Here is an 18012-nt window from a genome sequence, read left to right on the forward strand (position 1 = left end):
TTGGCCTTGAACTTACAGAGATACACCTGCCTCTGCCTCGAGAGTGCTGGGGTTAAAGGCATGCACCACCACTACCTGGTATAATCCAATATTTTAATAAAGTGCAGCACAAGGAAGTCTTGCTTCTGTTTTAAAGTCTCTTGCTTCCTTGGTCAGCTGTTGACTTTCAATAAATGTTCTCAACAGAGAAGAGCCTATTTTTTGTTTCTTTTCCTGTGATTATATAATTGTATTTTATAAACATGAGACAAATAAATCAACTTTATGATAAATGATCTCCAGAATTCATGCCTCTAGGAATCAGAATTAAATCAATATTCATATCTGGTTAAAACCTCAAAAAATATTAACATAAATGTTTAGTTCACTTGGCTATAATTTTTTTCCAGGGGGATCTACATAGAGAGGACTTGATAATCAAGGAATTTTTTTGTTTTTTGTTTTTTTTGTTTGTTTTATTTTTTTAACTACAATTTCGCCAGCTCAAACAAACAGGGCTGACTGTCTTTGGCTTCATAAATCAGTGGCTACACATGACAGGAGGAAACAATTCCTGGGAAACTTGCCTAGTAGAAGCCTGTTTTGCAAGACAGAAGGATGTTTTTGTTTTACACATTTTAATATTCACACTCAGGCAAAATTATATATGACCATTGTAGTTTGCTGAAACAAAAACATCAACTATAAATGAAACAGTTTAAAACTATTAACAGTACCGAACCAAAAACAATTTTAAGTTGACTTTTATAATTGAATTATCACCTGAAAACAGGTCAACCTATGCTTTAATCCAGGTATTATGAAATAAAGAGTGAAAAGCAACTGGCTTTCTCTATCACAGCCCCTTCTAAAGTAAAGATAGAAAAATGTATGTCCCGGTTATCTACACTAGCACAGGTCAGAAGAAGCATATACCTCAGGGACCCACACTGGCGTGGGTGCCCAAAAGTGTATTCCCCAGGGACCCACACTGGCGTGGGTGCCCAGCTGAAGTGAACTTTGAGCTTTCAGAGCTTACTTTACAGCAAGCCTCCCAGTTTCTCTAGACTGTGTTCCCTTGGGGAAGCTGAATGCCTGAGACTTTCAGGATAGGCTGACAGTGGGTCCCAGTAGAGGAAGCACAACAGGCTTTCTGGATTTTTCTCAAGCTCAAGTAAGTACCAACCCACATCTTAGAAGAATCTGGTTTAAAAGTTCTGAGCGTTCTCTGTTCTCTGATGTCCTTCCACAATTATAGCACCTTGGCAATTGGAATTTCTGAAATACCCAAATATGTTGTTGGTATGGCTTAATTCCCAAAGCCAAGTTTTAGACAAAAGGTAGACTCTTCCACCAAATCTATGTTGTATGTATCGGATTGTGTGTCTGCAATGATCTTTCGGTTCTCTAGAAATATGGCTGGAGTGTCCTGTATGATGAAAAGAATATCCTAAAAGGAAGCTGTTCTTTGCAAACCCGTTGAAGGAATTCCCAACATGTTGTATCCCAGTTAGAAATGCTAGCTCAGCACAAACTTTGCCATATCTGCCACACTCGTCAGCCCAATGTCCCAGTTTGGGCCTTGCCTCTCTGTGAGCTGTCACATGAATTGCTGGTGGCACTTTTATTTATTTATTTTTTCTTGCTGGTCTCCCTACTTCCACTTCAGAGGTCCCCTCCCCTTCTAATCTATCTACCATGCTGTTACTGGAGGGAACCTGGGAAGATACAAATACCATCCTGTCAATCCTCTCCTTTAATTTCCTTGAGTTTGCACTCTGCTCTCCAGAATCTTGACCATGGTTTGCATACCTCTTCTGGGCTTTCTCCTCACCCCCCACCCCCGCCACATTCACTTTTCCACCATCCTATGCAGCTTGGTCCTTATGGCTGTTCTGCCTTCGTTCCAAGAAAGTCCCCATCACTTACTCTCTGGAAGATTTTGAACAAGTTGGACAGTCACTTTCTGCCTCAATTTTCACATCCATTTTCATAAAATACACCCAAGGGATGTCAAATAGCACTAACCACTTAACGCTCAGCGTTGCTTAGTGTACACACATGACTGCTTTTGAACCTGGAACTCTTCATGCATGCTACAGCCCCTCCCTTTGCACCTTAAACATTTCTCACCTTAAATATTAAATCCTGAGGAAATCAAGTCTCCTGTGACATCTGTACACTTCTCATGTCCCTCTCTCAATTAACTGAGGCTCAGTCAATCAGTGCACGAATATGACAGGAGAGAATAATTCTTGTGAAACTTCCCAAATGGATGCTTGGTTCACATCTGAGGAATGCTTTGGAAATTTAATGTTGAAAGGGTCTAGTAGTATTAAAGTTGGCCCATCTACTTTACTGAGACCAAATAGTAACTGCGAAGAAACCAGCTTATGGTTATTAAAACTCTTCAAAGTGTCTTCTTCATACCCTGTAATTCTCCTCCCTCGTGTTGTAGCAATTACTCCTAAATAATTGACCTGGTGATCATTTACATGTGGCATACAATGATATAAAAATAAAAGGTTACATAAGATATCATCATAATCATCACAAAAGAGACGCAAGGGTCTTTTCAGTGAGAATCAAGTAGTGGAGACTGCAGGGTGCCTGGGAAGTGGGTAGGTGTGAAATTCTCTCCACTCAAACTAAATATTAAAAATATAAAGGAGAGTCATATAAAATTGGGTGTGGGTAGGACTGGAGCAAAGTCCAGGGACTGGTGATGTACTATCACACTCTAGGTTACCCGATATTCATGCTGGGAGGGTTCAGCTGGGCTAGAATGATATCCACAGAATGCTTGTTGCACCCAATGTCCCGGGCTGGTCCAGGCCTTGGTGTCCTGATCATCTAAATGTCTTCCCTTCAGTGAGGGGGTGTGGGCTGGTACCTCAGAAATGTATGCGAAATAACTGTGACTATGAGTGTCTGCAGAACTGAGACAGGTTTTGATGGCTAAGATTCAACTGTGGTAAGTTTCGGGATCACACACTTTCCTGACTTCATGTTATTAAAGACGTTTTCTAAAAATCGAGCAAATTAAAGAGAATAACATATTAGCTTGCAATTTCAGTTGAAATTTTTAACATATCTTACCTCAGCAGCCATTTTTAATATTTGCGGGGGGGGAGATCTTGTTTGGTAAAACTGTGGGTTTTATTTTTAACAAGATGAAATGTCTTTCTATATACTCTGTATGTGGGTTTAATGGTTTTTTACATGTATTTCTTATGTATTCAGTCTGGAGGTGGGCACACAGGTGCAAGTCAGAGGACAACTTGCTGGAGCTGACAGTCCTCTCTCACTCTGTGGCTTCCAGAGAGGGAGCTCAGGCTGTCAGATTTGGCTGCAAGTGCCCTCCCCAACTAAGACAGCCCACTGGCCCTATATCTGTGCTTTAATTAGATTCATAAAAACGTATAGGAAATAAAAGTGTAGATGACACAGATTTATACATCTTATTTGGATGTTCATACTTTGAAATTATTGCTTTTTGCTTTTTCGAACAGGGTCTCTCTGTGTAGCTTTGGCTGTCCTAAAACTCAATCTGTAGACCAGGCTGGTCTCGAACTCAGAGATCTGCCTGCCTCTGCCTCTCCAGTGCTGAGATTAAAGGTGTGTGCCACCACTGTCTGGTTTAGGAATGAAATTAATAAAGTTTTAGTTAGTAGTGTTTAGATGAACTAGATTATATTTATAAGTTTCCATGTCATATACAAGAGAATTTGATTCAACTTCTAAGTGAAATGCTGCTTCGATGGCCAGGGATTTAACTTGTGCAAGTTGTTCATAAATCCATCATTAATCAAAGATTTGAAGAGCTGGTGACGAAAATCCTAGGCCTTCACATCCCTCCCTCGGGCAAAGGCGGCTGCTTTTAACCCTGCAGTTTAACTTGACTAATTTATTTAGCCAATATGTTCTAATTTGTCCATGAGAGGGCGTGGGTTAGCTCCCTTCTATTACTTGTCCTTCTATTTCCCTTTCCCAATAAAATTGAATAAAATAAAAATCTTCTTCAGTCTTCTCTGCGGGTCCCAAGTGGACCTCTGAGAGAGGTTCCCCCACCATTCTCGCCTCGTGGATTTTGCCCTCAGTGCTGTTCTGTGAAATGAGACCAACTCTCAGAGCACAGTTCATGGTGTCTGCTCATTTCCATGAGATATACCCACGGTGACAGGGGCAAGCTACAAACACTATCCCTGACATTGGAAAGAGAGACCGCTCCTGCCACCCTGAACAGTTCCTAACACTTCCTTACAGACCATGCTGCACTAGCTGGGTGTTTTTGTTTGTTTGTTTGTATTTGCTTTGTTTTGTTTTTTGTTTTTTTGAGGGTCACCTCTTCCTTGGGCAGGAGGCTTTCACATCTGTCTCCTCCTTCACATTTACCATCTCATTGTGTCTGTTGGATACTTTGGGAGACCTTCTCCCAAATTTACTTCAACGAAAATTTTAGTCTTCCTTCTGTGTTCTCAATTTGCTTTCTAAGACGCTCTCTCCTAGATGATGAGCAAAATAGCTTTTTTAAAATCCCCGAATATATCTCAGATTTTTTTCTTTCCTATGTTTTGTTTTGTTTTTTGGTTCCTAAATTATGTCCATAAAGTCAGGACTTTCTCATTTGTCTGTCCACACAGGATTTAAGCTTTGACGCTTGGAGATTTTTCATGTATCTTGGATCCTCCACTGTTTATTCATATTTTAAAAGGACAATTGAGTTGACATTGTTTTGTGTCTGCCTGTGTGCTGTATGCACCTGTTTGTGTGTAGGTGTACACATGCCACAGCACTTGTGTGGAGGTGAGGGGATAACCTGGAATGCCGATCCTTCCTGTCCACCTTTTCTGCGACGAGATCTCTCTATTATCCACTTCAGTGTATGCAGACTAGCTGAGGATTCGGGGATTCTCCAGTGTCCACCTTGCATTTTACCATAGAAGAATTGGGGTCACAGACGCACATGTGACCTCACAGGGGCCGAGGGATTCTAACTCAGGCCTTCATGCTTACATGGCAAGTCCATTACTAGCTGAATCATCTCTCAAGCCCAAGCTGATTATTCTCGGAGTCTGGGATGCCATCTCCACTGCAGAGGAGGGAGGGAGGTTTTGGAAACAAGCATCCCCTGTGAGCAGGTCTTGGGGGAGGCCAGCCCACCCGCCTTGCAAGTGCTCTAACAAGGAAGGCTTTGCGCTGGAGCCTCCACTGTGGAAGTCCTTGGCTGTCCTCTACTGTCGTCTATTTCAGGGGAAACAAGCCATCTGGATTCCTGCCTGCAGTCGCTGCCAGACTCCTGAGAGTTCTCTATAGTGAGGGCAACAGCGATGAAGGAGAACAAAGTGGAGGGTGCAGGTCCTGTTGGCACAGTCTGTACGCATCACTCGACCTATTTTCAGCTTCATGTCTCATTGCCCCCCCAACACACACACACACACACACACACACACACACACACACACTCTTCATGTACATTGTGAGTGCAGGGCCTGTCTAGGGGCAGGGAGACCCTTGTCATTATCTGGTAGCATCTTACCCTGTTCCTTTTGGGCCACTATTTCTCCTTCAGCCTTTCTCCCGGCATTCCATGCTGCCTACCGCTCCACCCACTCATGTTCCTCACCATCACGGCTTTATTTCTTTACCGCTTCCATTCTTGTGTCAATGGTGTCTACATAGAAGAGATACAGATGTGTGCTCAGCCTGTCACTTAGCCGGCTCTGAACTCTCTGTTGCCTAAATTGCCTTTATATTGTCACGTATCGATCACACAATGATAGCAGGACCTAGGCATATTACCAGTATTTCTGCTGAATAATTTCTACTATTCTTTTAAGTATGTCATCACGAAGTCTTACCCAAGTGCTGATGGTGGCTGGGAAGGGTCAGCTCTGGAGTCCAACAGAAAGCGTGACTGATTTAATTTCTGCCTTTCAGTCACAGTGACCACAGGATAGCCCATCTGGCTAGTCCAGGTGTCCATAACGTCTTTCACTGGTTGATTACTTGCCTGTTGTTGGGGACAATGGAGATCCATTAATTTATACATAAGGGGAAATTAAAGATTAGTGATATTAAAATGTAAATCACTTTTAAGTCTGACAAAGAAATGTTTAAGGGTATTACATTTCTTACCTCTTCCAGTGACTCCCAAAAGTCTGAAGTTTTTGCATTACCGAACTTGAATTTTTGCAAGTATTTCTGTAAAAGACAAATGCTTTAGATCCCAGCCTTGGCTTGTACCTCCACAGCCTCACCTGGACCACCCTCCCTACTGTTCATCCTGTGTCCCATGGCGTGAAATGAGACAGACACAAAAAACATACAAGAAGCAGCTGTGACTTTCTTGTAGCACAACATCATGTACAGACGCTGCTATTTCAGTGCTGTGTGATTTTCATATCATTAACCATTCTTTCCATTTTTCAGCCATTTAAAAGGTGGACACATCTTTAGTACTCGAACTTTAAAAATGACAGTGGGCTGAATTGGTTGTACTAAGGAAATAAATATGCAGGTAGTCTTTTGAATAGTGATAAGGATGGTTATGTGTGAGTGGGAGAAATTATTCACTATGGAGAGCAAGTCTTCAAATACTTTTAAAACATGAATCTTTTAAATAGAAGGCTGCCCCCTTGTCAGTTCTATCCATAAGACCCCTCTGCACAAGGAGATATGGGATATGCACCCAGAGAACATCCGCAGTCTTTTCCCAGTCCCATAATTGGCCATTGCTGGGGAGCAGTCTTCCAGAGATCTGCCAGGGTTTTGGCTCTCTCCTCCCATGGCTATCTAGACCTGTGCTACTTAACATGTGGGCATCTTACCTAGAAATCAGACTTTGGCAAGTGCTCCCAGCACTTACCTTTGTACTTAACATTTAGTATCTAAATTGCTCTAATGTTTCAGGAGGTGTTATATCTAGGTCATATTTTCTTCTGGATTCTTCTTTGTTTCAGTCACTTAGAGATAAAATAAACTTCACTCCCACAACGACTCCTGCAGGGTTGAGGCCCCCACGTTCATTCTTTTGGTTAATTCACTTCTCAACACTACCACCAGAGGGCAGACGAAGGAAGGCAGAAGTGTGTCTGTTTCTGGTCTTAACTCCAGACTCAGACACTTAATATAATAACAACTATAACTGTAGCTACGGGTTCATGTGGTCTTCAACAGAACAGTGTCCTCTGAAAATCATCCCAGAGGTGTTCATTTGTTTAGTGGGTGTTTTGTTATTGTTTCTTGTTCACTTTTGAGACAGGATTTCCCTGTGTAGTAGAGGCTGGCCTTGATCTTGTATCTATCCTCCTGCTTAAATGTTTTTGGTTTTTTTGTTTGTTTGTTTATTTGTTTTATACTTACAGGATCTTGAGCTGAGAAACAGACAAGCCATCCTGGAACTGGATAGGACCTTAAATATTATTTAATAAAATGCTCCTGTTTTTGAGGTGAAAGAAATGGCCCTGGACCAAATGTCTGTGTCCTTGGAGGAAGAGAGATGTGTCTGAGACTCCTAAACAAGAGTCTGAGTGTTGGATCGATGTGTGGGTATTCGTCGGCTTGTTATGATTTTTTTCTTCTTCACTGCAGTTTATTGTTTCTCATGAACTAGAGGCTAAAACTGAAATTTACATAAACACTACTAAAAGGTACCACTTTTATTTTGTCTAGATCAGTGCTTCTAATGTTCTGTACTAAGAATTTCTCTTCTTCCCCCATCAGAGGGCGCATCATCTTTCCAGTCTACATCACATGACAACCTAGGCCTTGACCCCCTTGTGTGTTGGCACTGCTGAGCACAAAAGAAAAATGAATGGTGTGTGTTGTCAGTGTCATAGGAAGGAAAAGGCCTTCCCAGCTCAGCCACTCTCCTTTTCCAAGGGTGATACTAATTAATTATAGTAGAACAAGAAAGATGGGTGCATTTCTCATAACAATGTATTGTTTAATGCCCCACCATGTACTGTAGTTTTAAAATGCATAATTGCAGCCTAAGGGTGTTTCAGTGAATGACAGCATCATTTTGCCATTGATGTTGTACTTGGTGGGATAAGCACAGAATAAAAGAGAGAGAGAAGAGAGAGAGAGAGAGAGAGAGAGAGAGAGAGAGAGAGAGAGAGAGAACCGATCTACTTAGATTCTGCACTGGCCACTTTTTCTAATGGACAACCAGTCTGGGCAGAAAGCTAGAATTTGTAAAAGAAAGTTCTCGAACTCCAGTTTCCCAACCCATGGGACTTTAGGACAACAGCCACAGCGTGATGTCAGCAGTTCAAGAGGGATTCTGGTGAGAAGTTCAATGTCCTGGATAATCTGAGAGCTTCACTGATATCTGTGAATAGCACTTTGGGTTTGGTGTTTGGTGTGGTTTTTGTTTTTTGTTTTTCCTACAAATTCACTCCACAGCACTATAATGATATGAAACGTATTGCCTATCATCCATCCATTGATCCGGGTTGAATTTTTAGGATCATCATGATTAGAGACTGTTATAACTTGGGAAGTATTAGTCTCAGGTGGGACTTTTAAAATTAGTGACAACACGTCAGATGAAGAGGAGTGAGCATTTTCTCTCTCTTCTACTTTTCCTCCCACGAGATGTGCACCCTCAACCCCTCTCTCTTCTCTCTCTCTCTCTCTCTCTCTCTCTCTCTCTCTCTCTCTCTCTCTCTCCTATCTTTCTCTTCATCTCTCTGTTATAATAAACTCTCCACGTGGAAAAAAAGAAGAATGAGCATTTATTGATTAGCTCAGCTGTTTATTTTTAAGGACTTTTTTGATAGTTCTCTACAAAACTTGATATGAAGGACCATTTAATTTAAGGTACCAAGAATGTGTTATTTTAAGTAGCAATTTAAAATAAAAACTATGCAAATAAAATTGCAACAGCCTTTGGAAGCAAGTTTTCTTTCTTTTAAAAAGATTATTGTTTGTTAATTTTGAGGGTCTCATTGTATAGCTCTGGCTAGTCTAGAACTCATTATATAGATCAGGCTGGCATTGAACTCACAGATACACCTGCCTTTGTCTCCCAAACGCTGTAATTAAAGGCAGACCCCCACCATGCCTGGCTTTTTAAATTTTCTAGTTCAACACTATACATTATAGATATTCACTCAACAAACTGTACATTATAGATATTTAGTCAACAAACACCTGCCGGGTCACCTAATATGTGAAGAATTCTATAGATGTACCTGAGGCCGCAGGAGACGGGGCCTCCATGAAGATGGTCACAACAGAGATGTGGTGAGCACTGAGTCTGAAGCTCAGGGGAAGTTAAACAAACACATAGCCCCTCCCCCTGGGACACATATCCTCACAGGACATTTCATTGATGAGCAAAATATCCCAATGTGCACCCTAAATACTTCCAAAGTTCTACTCTTCTCTTGTTTTAGTAGGCACATAGGCATTTTACTTCTGCCCCCCCCCCAAGGGACCACTTCCTTTTAGGATATCATAGAGATAGATAAATGCTACCTACAAAGACATAGCAACAGTGAGAGCTATAGGGGCAGTGTTGACCTTGTCCTGTGGTGGCATGGTCCTGGGAAACACACGCCAGAGAACTGATGGTCAGTGTGAAATTTTTCTCTCTTGTGCTACATGGGCTGGAATCCACTAGAAACAGCTGTATCAAGGTCCTGAGCTAGCCCAACTGGAGGCTGGAGGGGGAAGGGGAGCAGTTGGGATGTGAGTCCATTTCTAGGTTGAAATGGGCCCAGCCAGAAGATGGGACAGCTATAAGGACACACTGTAGTGGCTTTAACAAAGACCAGGAGAGACCAACCCTGAGGTAATTGGCATAGGGGTCTTCTGGAAGAACAAAGATGAACTGGAATGTCCAGTGGAGTGACATGCTAACACAGGATGTGTACAGAGCATCAGAAAATGAATTCTTATTTATCTTCCCAAAGGGAGCAAGATCTCCTTATTTGCTGACTTTGTGAGAATGATTATTCATATTAATAATTTTCCAAATCAATAATTTGGAAATGAATACGGAAAAGGCCTTATGCTTTCTTTATGGGAAGACTAATCGAGATAGATTTAAACATCCATGTCATGCTTCTATGAAGTGAATTATGTTCCCCTCATATTTATACTTGATGGCCTCAGAGCCTCTGGAGGGCATTCTGGTTGGTATGCAGTAACGATGATGTGACCTCATGGTGAGATTCATGCTCTTACAAAAGATGCAGGAATGCTTGTTCCCTGTGCCACATGAGGACACAGGGGGCTGTCTACAAAACAAAAGACCCTTCCCAGCAACTGAAATGGCAGCACCATGACCCTGGACTTCACCACCTCCCATATTGTGGGAAAATACATTTCTGTTGGTCTGTTCCATCTGGTCTATGCTGTCTTTCCATGGCAGCCCCACCTGCATATCACACGTGTAAAGAGCATCGAGTATCCCCAAGTATGACTTGAAGCTCTCCATGACATTTCTGGTCATTGATCATTACAGAGCTCTAACTTGATGTAAAGTCACCTGTTAGCTCTGACTTATCTGTCCACGTGCAGGGAAAGCAAGAGAGCAATTAGCCTGAATTAAACGCAACTGTCAGCCATGTATCGGTATCATTTACTTTTGCTAGCCCTAAGAAACCGTACCTGACATCCTTCTTGAAATTTAGCTGGTGTGATCCAGTCTTGGAGCATTCTCAGAATAGAAGCTCCCTAGGATGAGAAAAAGAGACCAGTTAAATAACTGAAACCATACAAGGAAGAGTGATGAGCACCATCGCAACATTCCATGATTATATTTGAGTGTTTCTTGAAGATCATTCTGATGAATTACACAGTTATAGTATTATGATTTAGGGCAAACAAACAAGTCAACACTTGGCACCCTTCCATAGGTGTGCCTCCTAACAACCAAGAGGTAAAGAGAAATGGTTCAGTTTGCCTTCACATCAGTGACTCAAGGCCCAAGTGGTTGTTGCACTTCCCCAAGTCAGCCGGCAGGTGGCGCTTTGTTAATGAAAGAAAAAAAATGGTCCCCACAGCACATTCTTAGATGAAGCATGAATTTCCAAGTAAAATTATGGCAAACTATTTATACCTCCACAAATGAGACAATAAGTATATTTAACATGAGGAAGTAGAGAGTGAAAATAGCTTATTAAATACTTTAGTATGGATAGATATAGAACGTAGCCACAAAACCTTTCTCCTCAAAAGTGGTTTTGTTTCATTTGGTTTCACAGCTCTCAAGAATTTAATGAATGCCCCGACTTCCAGTTTCTTCCATCTGGGTTAATGCGAAGGCAAACTACTTCTAAGATTTTTAAAACAGTTCTCAACTAATGTACATGAGAAATATTACCTTCCCACTTAACTTAGTAGTCATTACTACAATTTTCCAAGTATTTTAAATTGCGTTTGGACACGGTAAGACTAAGGCTTAGAAACATATTTATTTCTGACAATATCTCAAGCCTCTGGAGTATCCAGGACTTAGAGAATTGAGTCTGAGTCTTCCTGTGTGAGTTACCTCGACAGATAATCAATCGTCTAAAAGAAGCCTGAACAGATGCCATGGAAATATGAGAGGAAAAGCTGAAAATTACGGCACCAACATTAAATAATAACTGTTTTTCACTTAAGTTGATTTTAATAAATATTCATTTAATAATTATAAATAAACACAACTATGTCGGAGTTCACCCAAGATAACAGTAGCTTTTGAGTAAATTAATATAATGGCCAATCCATGAGGAACTAAAATAGAAAGTTATCCAATAAAGATTTAAATTATATTACTCCAAGTATGGAATATGTGTAGAGGAGATATTGTAGGAGGTGTTGTGAGAGAGAATGTCACAGAAAGCTTGGGCTGCGCACTCTGAGTAATATCTCATAGTTTTAGTGGCTAAAAAAATGCCTTGTCTACCACATACACAAATACAATTATCTTTAACTCACATTCCACAGACAAACACACACACACACACACACACACACACACACACACACACACACATATGCGCGCAATGGATAAAGGTTTTCCCTTCAACTAAGCTGCATTTGAATATTTGTTCTGAACATTAAAGTGTTTTCCTATTAAAAGTGCCCATATAGATGGATTTCCTCATGGACCACCACATAGCAGAAAAGTAAGACATACTATCTTTCAGAAAAGTCAAGGAAGGGAAGGGGAGGGGAGGGAAGGGGAGGGAAGGGGAGAGAAGGGAAGGGAAGGGCGGGTGGGATGGTTTAGTGGGGAAAGGCGCTTGCTGCCAAGCCCAACAACCTGAGTTCAATCCTCCACAGCTACATGATGAAAGGAGAGACGCTGCCCTGGTCTCCACACTTGTCTATGTGCCCCCCCCCCCATCACAGAATAAACTTTAAAAATTAAAGAAAAAATTAAATTGGATGTTTAAGATATAACTGCTTAGTTATCAGAATGAAGTTGCTTTAAACAAAACTGGGTTGGTGGGGTGCGGGGTGGGGGGCAGAAATTAGTTCTAAAATCCTGTGGCATCGATTGTTTCGCCTGCAAAGTATCAACCATTTAATATTCAGCCCTGACTGTGTTCTCCTCTCTTTTCCAGAGCTCATGGCAGAATCTAACCGTTTCTTAAAAACACTCTGTTGGACGTGTACTAAATAGGAAGACGTTCCAAAGCAAGGCGGTGCACCTCCTACCTTGCTGTATGATATTCCATCAAACACAGAAGTTATTTCAGCGGGCGTCGACACCGTGACAACCACTGGGTGTGAAGACATCAAGGAGTCCTGTTCTTGCACAGGTAACACGTCCTCAAGCAGCATCTGATCGAGCTGAAATGACAGAAAGCAGAGGTAGGCCGCGCGTCCTTCAGACCGCTTTCTATTTTATACCGTCGCTCGTCATCAAAATTGCGGGGACGGAAATGGAAACGACTTCAATTATGTAACGTGGTCTCTAGGTCTTCAAACGAATCCCGTTACAGCAACCACTCCACACTGATTTCCGGTCTTCTAGCTGTAGCTCCTTTGACTTCTGTAGGACAGATCCCGCAATGTCTATGCATTCTGCTACGGCTGTGCACTTGAAACTGGACCGAGAAATTCTCCAGACCAGAAATGCCTAAAGCACATTCCCTAACCTACTTTGAAAAATAGAAAAGCTGATTTGCAACAATTGTGTCTTTAAACAATTTAATCTACATCAGCAGCTGTGGCTACATGCATTAGGTCAAGCCAACCAAAATCCCGGCATGGATGGGGGAGGGGCTTATGATGGGGGAGGGGCTTATGATGCCCCGCCCCTAGCTGAGAAGCTGTTGGCAACTGATGGCTGCCGTGGAGTGGAAGAGTCTGTTTTCTTCAGGAATGTGGCTACGAAAAGCTGCTCAAGCTCCAGTAGCTGGTCCTACACCCAAGTGCTGTTTTGTTTAATCTAGTTTTGTTTTGTTTTGCTTTTTAAAAGATATAAAATTGTGAAAGGGAAGTGGGAGCCGGGGGGGGGGGGGGGGGGGGGGGGGGGGGGGTAGAGGAGGAGCTGGAGGGGAGAAATTGGGTAGAAAAAAAAAATACTTTTTAAAGATAAAAAAGAAAAACATTTATGGACTCCTGAGCCCCAAGGAAGTTAAACTTCTGTTGGATGGTGTTTTCTTTGATTTTTAAATTTGCCTTTAGTAGACTTTCTATGATACTTAGGAGACATTAAAGTTTAGGGGTCAGAAAAAGAGAAAAATAACTCCAAGTTAAGCAGCCTTGTTTATTATTTATCAAATTCATGTAGAAGGCTAAGCCCTTTTGATACACTTTATTGGTCATCTTTACAACAACCCAATGAGGTGGTTCTTACTATGTTCACCTCTTTAAAAAGGATACAGACAAGGTAAATAAGTTACTCAATGTCAAAACCAGTTGTCCCAGTAGAGGGCAGTATTCTACCTACTTCACAGCTATCTACCTCTACCCAGAGCTAGGCGGACACATCTACAGGGTGTTACATACATGCATACATACAGTCACCGAAGAATACTCACATGATCTAAAGACAAGCAAGAAAGCCTAACTTTCCTAAAGACAACTCTGTAGCATTTCTGGAAATTTTTATTCCAGTGCCCCTCGAGGGCACACTGTGTGAATGTTCACTATGCACACAGTTTCAGAACTTGGAAGCTTACTTGATGCATAACAACGCTCTCATTTGGATGTTAAAGGGAGACCTGACTCAGAGAAGTCACCTTGTTCACAGATGGCCATGTGTCCTGTAGTGCATCTGGTATCTGACTGTTCAGCACATCCTTCATTTCTTTACCACATTCCAGTAACCTGCTTGAGTCAAGTAGCTTGTAAATTCAGACTACTTCTGAGGGTGACACTATACTTCCCTGAATGCAAGGCCAGGATGTTCTGCACTTCCTTCCCCCACACCCCTCCCTTCCCAACACGTGTTTGTCTATGACTCCTAAAGCCTCGATGACTGTGTAAAGGCTTCTGGCGAAGAAAAGCTCAGAGGATGTCACTAGCGCCACTCTGTCCTCTCAATGGATGTCCAAGACCTCCACCGTACTTGACCCTGACCCTAGACCATGGCCAAAGGCTTCATTCAGTCCAGTCTCCACTAAGAAAATAGATTCAGAGTGTATGTGTTTATGACTCACCATTTCCCAGTCTGGTTCTGCATGATTTACCCCCAAGAACTCGAAGAAAGAAGCAAATCCTTCATTTAGCCACAAGTCATCCCACCAGTCCATGGTCACAGTATTTCCAAACCACTGAAATGATAAGCCAGGAGGAAGTAGTTAGATGTTTATCCTTGTGGTAGAGAGATGCATAGCTGATGTAGAAGTGGCCAGCACTGAACCTAACATATATTTCGCACTTTATCTTGATTCGAGAATGTTAAATTCTCCAGTTTGTTTCCACATTTTAAGGAATATATAATGTTATAGGAAGGTCTCGTGTGCTTATTAAAGACAAAACAGTCTACAGCAGTGGTTCTCAACCTTCCTGATGCTGCGACCCTTTAATACAGTTCCTCGTGTTGTGGTGATCCCCAACCTTAAAATTGTTTCCGTTGCTATTTCATAATTGTAATTTTGCTACTATTATGAATTCTATTGTAAATATTTGTGTTTTCTGATTGTCTTATGCGACCCCTATGAAAGGGTCACTTGACACCCCCCAACACACACACAATCAAGGCTCGCAACCCACAGGTTGGAAAACACTGGAAAGTTTCTGTGCAGATAAATGTCAGTTAACACTAAGAGTGGTTGTCATGCAGTGTTTTTTGAGGTGTCTCTTTTCCCTTCTTTATTCATCCACACTTTGTATCACTGCTATGGAAACAGGCCAGTTTTAAAAAGCAAGCAGATTTGCTTCTGGCTCCTCTACCTGGTGTACAAGTTCATGGGCAATCACAGTGGCCACTCTTTGTTGGTTGGATGAGGCTGATTCCTGGGGGTCATAAAGCAGGTTTGTTTCTCGGTAAGTGATGAGTCCCCAGTTTTCCATGGCACCGGTGCCAAAATCAGGGATAGCAATTTTATCTATGGAAAAAGACAGTCCAGTGAGAAACGAATTCTTTCCATTTGTTCATAGCATTTCTTACCAAATTAAGTTCTTTGGATGACTTTTCTAAGGCTAAAAATAATTTCTCAGAGTGAGAAACAGGAATCATTTGTGCAAACATTTTGGTCCTAATACACTCAACATTCCCACGGAGCAGTTCCTGCAGTCTCCAGACTCAGGGTGTATCCTCACCCCCTTTTTTGCTTAATCGTTACGTGACTGGTTTTTTTTCCCCCAAAGCCTGTATAATTTTACGTCTTTTCTTCTCTGCACAGTACTTCACTTTTATTAGCTGTCCTCATGCCTCATTTATCACCTTGGTTATAAAGAGCATCTGTTTGGGAGGTACACTGTCAGGAGAAAGAGAATGAAATCTGTAAATGAGGACTAAGAAAGACAGAGCTTGGAAGTTCACAGAAACAGCTCGCTCTCACGTCGAGGTCAGAGACTTAGAAACTCCACTACCTCCGATGCTGTACAATTTGAATGTCCCTTTTTCTTGCCATCCCCTTTTATATATTAAAGAAGTTAGAGGGACATGGAATTGACTGGTTTCTCTCTAAATTTTCCTCCAGCTCTAAAATGTTGTATGCCACAGGAATTTCTGTCTCTGTTGTCTCTGAATTTTAGACATAACATCCAACAAGAATACGCAGTGTTGTGCACTTCTATATTAAATCTGCAAATAGAAAAATGTTGATTAGTGGGAAATACAGCTTCCCTAGCTAATGAACTGTAACCCAAATGTAATTTTTATTACTACTATAATTTAAATGAGGCAAATATGAATAAGTTAAATTTCTTTCTAACATGTGAGAAAGGGGCTTTTCTGGTTGAAATAAAATTGCCTAAAGATTTTTAGAAAAGCATGAGAAGTATATATCTTCAGTAGAAATCAAGTTAACAGCAGCAGTTTTCTTGCCACGCTATCATTATGGCATAAGAAGATCACTAAAGATTAAGAAAGTATTTCCCCCACACCCAATATCGTTCACAATGTTGGAAAGTATAATTTGCACAAATCCTTGAGCAAATGAAAGCAAGCTCTTCTCTAGTGAATACAGACATTATAATTAATTAACATCAATTCAATTACCTTTTGATGTAAATGAGGACACCATTTCCAAAGACTCTATTATACAGCTAATTCTGAAAGTGTGGAAGATGCAGAGAAAAGGGTATGGCAAGGGAAGAGAAGAGGAGGAGAAAGGAAGAAGCTGGTGTGGCTTCTGCATCTCGGGTCTTCCTGGCTACAGATGAGACAAAGATGATGAGCTCTGTGGATCTGGGCTCTCCATTCCTTCACAATTTCCCTTCCGACTCCGGTAAAAAGTTACTTGTTTTTCTGTCTCCTCTAATAATTGCTAAGCGATACAAAAGGCCAGTGAAGAGAAAATGAGGTGTGTACACACGCAGAGCCACAGAGCCTTTTGCCTTCCAAGGCATTTATTAAGGCAGTAGGACAGGGGCTGGAGGGATGACTCAGAGGTTAAGAGCACTGACTGCTCTTCCAGAGGACCTGAGCTCAATTCCTGGCAACCACAGGGCTCACAACCACCTATAATGAGATCTGGTGCCCTCTTCTGGCTGCAGGTATATGTGCAGGCAGAACACTGTATACATAATAAATAAACAAATCCTAAAAAAAAAAAAAAAAAAAAAAAAAAAAAAAAGGCAGTAGGACCGGGATGGGAAAGTGGGTTCTTGGTGGGTTCTCATAGCACCTTCCTTACAAGCTTCTTCAAGGGTCTTACAGCTTTACTCAAACCAACCACTCAAGCTTGTTAATAAAGTGCCTCTGCTATTGATGGAGGCAGCATCATTTGGACTACAGTCCTTCCATTTTTCACAGAAAACATGCTTATCTTCATATTAGAGAAAAGAAAACTCTGGGAGAAATTTTAGTGTTTCATTTCCAGGGCCAGAGGATCTTGCACAATAAAAGGGCAGATTGGAAGCACATGGGCCTCTTACAACATCACTGACCCTATTATTTTCCAGCTTCCTCAGAAGGACCATGCATGTAAACCACTGAATGAGTACTGATTTTTAAATCAAATGATGTAGGAGGCTGTTTTGGGCTCATTGTGAGCAAGCTCTGCAGTTTTGTGTACACATTTTCATCTCAATTTGCAGATCAAAGACTATATCTTCATCATATGAGAGTAGAGAATGCCTATTATTTTTGGAGGACCTAGAATGGACCTTTGAGCTTGTGGTAAACATCAGACATGTAGCGCAGGCACATACTGAAAAGACTCAGGAATGATCAGTAATTAATGGTAATATAATTAGACACACTAGATTAACTTAGGTAAAACAAACAAACAAAAGCAAAGGCAACTTGAAATGAAGGAAAAAAAAAGCATTTTCTCACCCAGTTTAGGAAGAGAATATTCCATAGCAAAGTATTCTTCAAAATAATCAAATGCAATTTTAGTTATGTTTGCAGCATACTCCGCTGTTGCCTTTTGCTCTGGCTGGACATAAATACTGAGCTAGTAA

General features: G+C 41.4%; 1 protein-coding gene across 1 annotated transcript in view; it reads right to left on the reverse strand.

The window, feature by feature from the left end:
- The window catches only part of Enpep (glutamyl aminopeptidase), a 76032-nt gene that overhangs the window by 33447 nt on the left and 24573 nt on the right, over positions 1-18012 (reverse strand). The window contains exons 4-10 of the mRNA XM_059265007.1: positions 17885-18005; positions 15331-15485; positions 14595-14708; positions 12643-12777; positions 10603-10668; positions 6118-6183; positions 5841-5992 (exon numbers count right to left, since the gene is read on the reverse strand). Of these exons, the coding sequence (XP_059120990.1) occupies positions 5841-5992; positions 6118-6183; positions 10603-10668; positions 12643-12777; positions 14595-14708; positions 15331-15485; positions 17885-18005 (809 nt within the window). The remainder of the gene's footprint in view (positions 1-5840; positions 5993-6117; positions 6184-10602; positions 10669-12642; positions 12778-14594; positions 14709-15330; positions 15486-17884; positions 18006-18012) is intronic.

Source organism: Peromyscus eremicus, chromosome 6, assembly GCF_949786415.1.
Source record: "Peromyscus eremicus chromosome 6, PerEre_H2_v1, whole genome shotgun sequence".
Classification (NCBI taxonomy): Eukaryota; Metazoa; Chordata; class Mammalia; order Rodentia; family Cricetidae; genus Peromyscus; species Peromyscus eremicus.